The sequence below is a fragment of the Dipteris shenzhenensis genome, chromosome 23 (genome assembly GCF_047967505.1).
Source record: "Dipteris shenzhenensis isolate YYH24624 ecotype China chromosome 23, Dip_SZ_1.0, whole genome shotgun sequence".
Lineage (NCBI taxonomy): Eukaryota > Viridiplantae > Streptophyta > Polypodiopsida > Gleicheniales > Dipteridaceae > Dipteris > Dipteris shenzhenensis.
The window spans coordinates 23,201,237-23,206,070 of NC_141618.1; the positions used below are offsets into that span (position 1 = coordinate 23,201,237).

The following is a 4,834-nucleotide window of genomic DNA, read 5'->3' on the forward strand; positions in this document are numbered from 1 at the left end:
CATGCGTCAACATTAGATCACATTTTGACCAATACATTCAACACTAATTTTCTGGCAGGAACACATTACACATATTGGTCTGACCATTCAATAATATACACCAACATTTCATATACTTTATCACTCTAGCATGATTGGCATGCCTATTGAATGTAATTCATCTTGTTTCTTAAGGATTCTGTTTCTCCTTCCTTATTGTATAATTGTATTGTATAGTTGCATTATTGTGGTATCCTTGGATGGAATCCAAGCACCCATGATTGTATGTTGGACCCCTACAAGCTCAAATGGCCCCGACAGGCGGAGCAGGTATAGAAACATACACTTTGCTAAGCACAAAGGCAAGGTCGTGGGATTGTTGCCCTGTCCTCGACTCGAGGTGCTGCATCACTGGGCTGTCGCCCAGATGGGCCAAGCTTGCCAGAGGAGTGCCAAGAGATCTAGGAACCAGCAAGGTCTCTCATTCACGTATATTTGTTGAGCACCATCCCAGTGGCTCTGCGAAGAGTCCTGAAACCTTGGAGGAGGGGATCCTCGGTCAGCTGGGTCCAGAGACAGATGCTCCTACCTACGCCTCGCTTTTGAGGTGCTGCACTAGTGTGAAGTCCCTGTATAAAGTCCACGAGCATATGACCAGAGGTGGCTATGCGGGCAATAGTTTTCTGAGTAATGTCCTTGTGCAAATGTACAGCAAGTGTGGGAGCCTGGAGTATGCACGTGCTGTATTTGACAACATACTCTATAGGAATTTGTGTTCTTGGAATATCATGATAGCTGCGTGTGCCCAAAATGGGCATGGCAAGGAATCTTTACAAGTCTTTAGTCTAATGCAGGCCGAAGGCTTCCAGCCAGACAAGGTCACCTTCATCTCCGTTTTGGATGCATGTGCCCGTCTGGCAGCCTTAGAAGAGGGTCGAGAGATCCATGCTATTATTGCTGCCACTGGATGGGAGTCGGATGTGGTGGTGGGGACAACCCTTGTCACTATGTATGGCAAGTGCCGGGCCTTCCTCGATTCGAGGGCTGTGTTTGCAGAGATGCCTCTACGAGATCTTGTCTCTTGGAGTGCCACGATTGCAGCCTGTGCCCAAAATGGGCATGGCAAGGAAGCCCTGCAACTTTTAGGTCAAATGCAGGTCGAAGGCATGAAGCCAAACAAGATTATCTTCATATGCGCCTTGGATGCATGTTCTAGTCTGGTAGCCCTAGAAGAAAGTCAAGAGATCCATGCTGCTATTGTTGGCAATGGATGGGAGTCGGATATTGTTGTGGGGAATGCCCTCCTCAACATGTATGGCAAGTCAAGGAGCCTGGATGATTCAAGGGCTGTGTTTGCAGAGATGGCGCTGCAGGATGTGGTGTCTTGGAATGCCATGATCACAGCTTGTGTCCAGAACAGGCTGGGCAAGGAGGGCCTACAATTGTTTATGCAAATGCAAGCCAAAGGCATCACACCAAACAAGATCACCTTCATTTGTGTTTTGGATGCATGTGCAACTTTGATAGCCCTAGAAGAGGGTCGAGAGATTCACACTACAGTTGTTTGCATTGGGTGGGATTCTGATGTTGTTGTTGGGAATGCTCTTGCTAATATGTATGGCAAGTGTGGGACCCTTGATGATTCAAGGGCTGTATTTGCCGAAATGCCAGTGCGGGATGTGGTGTCCTGGAATGCGATGATTGCAGCATGTGCCCAGAACAGGCATGCCAATGAGGCCCGACAGCTTTTTGGTCAAATGGAGGCAGAAGGGATTAAGCGAGACAAGATCACCTCCATCTGTGTTTTGGATGCATGTGCCATTGTTGTAGCCCTGGAAGAAGGCCAAGAGGTCCATGCTACTATTGTTGGCAATGGATGGGAGTCAGATGTTGTTGTAGGGACTGTCCTTATCAATATGTATGGCAAGTGTGGGTGCCTGGATGATTCAAGGGCTCTGTTCGTGGACATGCCACTGCGGAATCTGGTATCTTGGAATGCCTTGATTACAGCGTGTACCCAAAATGGATACAGCAAGGAAGCCATGCAATTGTTTGGTCAAATGCATGCTGAAGGTATCAAGCCAAACAAGGTCACCTTCCTCTGCATTTTGGATGCGTGTGCCAGTTTGGTGGCCCTTGATGAGGGACGAGAGATCCATAGTACTATAGCTGGCAATGAATGGGAGTTGGATGTTGTTGTGGGGAATGCCCTAGTCAATATGTATGGCAAGTGGGGAAGCATGGATGATTCCAGGGTTGCGTTTGTGGAGATACCACTGCGGGATGTAGTCTCCTGGAATGCCATCATCTCAGCGTGTGCCCAAAATGGCCAAGGCAAGGAAGCCCTACAACTCTTTGGTCAAATGCAGGCTGAAGACATTAAGCCAAACAATGTTACTTTCATCTGCATTTTGTATGCCTGTGCGAGTGCATCAACCCTGGATGAGGGTCAACAGATCCATGCTGCTATTGTTGGCAACAAATGGGAGTCAGATTTACATGTGGGGAATGCCCTCATCGATATGTATGGCAAGTGCGGGCACCTAAATGATTCGAGGGCTGTGTTTGCAGAGATGCCACTGCAAAATGTGATCTCCTGGAATGCCTTGATTGCAGCATGTGCCCAGAACAGGCTTGGCAAGGAAGCCCTGCAACTGTTCGGTCAAATGCATGTGGATGGCAACAACCCAGATATGATCACTTTCATATGCATTTTAGATGTGTGTGCCAGTGGAGTTGACATAGAAGAGGGTCAAGAGATCCATGCTACGATTGTTGGCAAGCGATGGGAGTCGAATATTATTCTGGGGACAGCCCTCATTACTATGTATGGCAAGTGCAGGAGCCTGGATGATTCAAGGGCTGTATTTGCAGAGATGCCATTGCAGAATGTGGTCTCCTGGAATGCGATGATTGCAGCCCATGCCCAGAATGGGCACATCAAGGGGGCCCTTCAACTTTTTGAGCAAATGCAGAGGGAAGGTGTCAAGGCAAATGAAATCACCTTCATGTGTGTTTTAGATGTGTGCGGCAGTGTAGTAGCCCTTGAAGAAGGTCGAGAGATCCATGCTACTATCATTGGCAATGGGTGGAATTTGGATCTTTTGGGGACAGCCCTCGTCAATATGTATGGCAAGTTTGGGAACCTAAATGATTCAATCTCTCTATTTTCAGGCATGCCACTGCAGAATGTTGTCTCCTGGAATGCTATGATTGCAGCGTGTGCCCAAAATGGGCATGGCCGGGATGCCCTACGACTGTTTGGGAAAATGCAGGCTGTAGGTCTGGAGCCAGACAAGATTACCTTCATTCATGTTCTCACAGCATGCAGTCATACGGGGCTAGTTGCTGAGGGGAGGAGATACTTCACCTCTATGAATGCAAACCATGGCATACCTCCCTCAGTGGAGCATTATTTGTGTATAATTGATCTTCTTGGACGACAAGGATTATTGCAAGAGGCAGAGGACTTGATCTCCAGAATGCCATTCGGACAAGTCGGCTCGGCATGGTTGAGCTTGCTTTCATCATGTCGGATTCACAGTGATATGCAGCGGGCTGTACGGGCTGCAAACATTGTCATCGAGTTAGATCCAAGAAATGCTTCATCATATATATTGCTAGCAGACATTTATGCTGACACAGGTAGGTCAGATCTAAACATGAGAGAGTCATTGCGTGGTACTGGTGTGAACGAATTGGCAAGTTGCTGCCGTATTGAGGTGAATGATATGGTGCAACATGTGTCATAAGCATCAAGTCTATAAAGACCTCTAGTCAATGTGCCAGTCAAGACCATGGTAAAGGCATGTGTAGCATCATACACTGCACACCGAACACCATAAAAAAGAACTTGATAGCCACATGTAGCGATGGCTGAAATAGAAATGAGGTTCTTGCAAATGCCTGGAACATAAAGCACATTCTCTAGAGTGACAAGACCACCAGAAACATAAGTAAGAGCAACTTGCTCAATACCTTTCACGGTATATGATGCATTATTGACGCATGTGACACTGCCCCTGCCACCGGTTGGATGGAGTGAATACCAGTGACTTCAAGCATCCATTCATTACCTTACTTGGCTTCTTGCTTCTTGATGTGATTTCGGCCTGTTCGGTTCTCCTCCACCTAGGCAGTGTATTTTCCCTCCCAGAAATGTTACGGTCTCCTTGGCCATCAAGATACACTCAGCCGTCCACCCTCTGTTGTGGTGCTTGACTCCAAACTTAAAGAGGTGGTTTCTATTCTCCTCACCTTGATATATATCCTTCAAGCACAAGCTAACAATTCTCTGCACTTGTGGCATGCGTTATGGAGAATGGTATGTGAAACCATGATCTCTGTGCTGGTGGGCAAATTGGCAAACTTCATGGTAGTTGAAGTGTTGTGACCACAATTGAGGCCAAGTGGTAAAATATTAATGAAGCTCACCCTCGCCTTAAAGAGCAGGGCTTCCAAATGAATCAATAGTCGGGTGTTCTTGTGAAAGCATCAATATTGAAGAGTTTGCTAGACTAAGCCTCCTACTAGATGATTATAATTGAGAGACCACGATTCTATGTATGCACTACTCGAACTGGTCTAAGCTGCTTTACATGCCTAATGGATGGCCTTGGATATAGTGACAAAAGTGATTGTGCACCACCAGCCCACGTTCAGGATTTCAAGATCTTTTTCACAAAAAAGTACATTCAATTGATACCATGTCAACATTAGTAAGATTCTACAATCATACAGGTTTTCTATTGATCAAGGGCAAAGCAAAAGATACTTTTACAATTGAGGCAAAAAATTTCAAGAGTTCGTCAATTCTTTAATCTTTGGTCTAAAAATTACCTTTTATGAGCATTAA

At 46.2% G+C, this 4,834-nt stretch overlaps 1 protein-coding gene across 1 annotated transcript; it reads left to right on the forward strand.

Moving 5' to 3' along the window:
- Nucleotides 1-287: 287 nt before the first annotated feature.
- LOC147887129 (pentatricopeptide repeat-containing protein At5g27110-like) lies at nt 288-3,731 on the forward strand. Its single transcript, XM_087394230.1, has 3 exons — nt 288-1,242; nt 1,339-2,811; nt 2,899-3,731. Exons 1-3 carry the CDS (start codon nt 288-290, stop codon nt 3,729-3,731), a joined length of 3,261 nt encoding a protein of 1,086 aa, XP_087250356.1.
- The last annotated feature ends 1,103 nt before the right edge of the window (nt 3,732-4,834 follow it).

What these genes read in the sequence shown, in the direction of transcription:
- LOC147887129 (XM_087394230.1), top strand. Translation starts at nt 288, where the DNA reads ATGGCCCCGACAGGCGGAGCAGGTATAGAAACATACACTTTGCTAAGC. An exon ending in GATCCATGCTGCTATTGTTG is followed by an intron (nt 1,243 to 1,338) that starts GCAATGGATGGG and finishes CTGTGTTTGCAG; the next exon opens with AGATGGCGCTGCAGGATGTG. An exon ending in AGCCCTCATTACTATGTATG is followed by an intron (nt 2,812 to 2,898) that starts GCAAGTGCAGGA and finishes CGATGATTGCAG; the next exon opens with CCCATGCCCAGAATGGGCAC.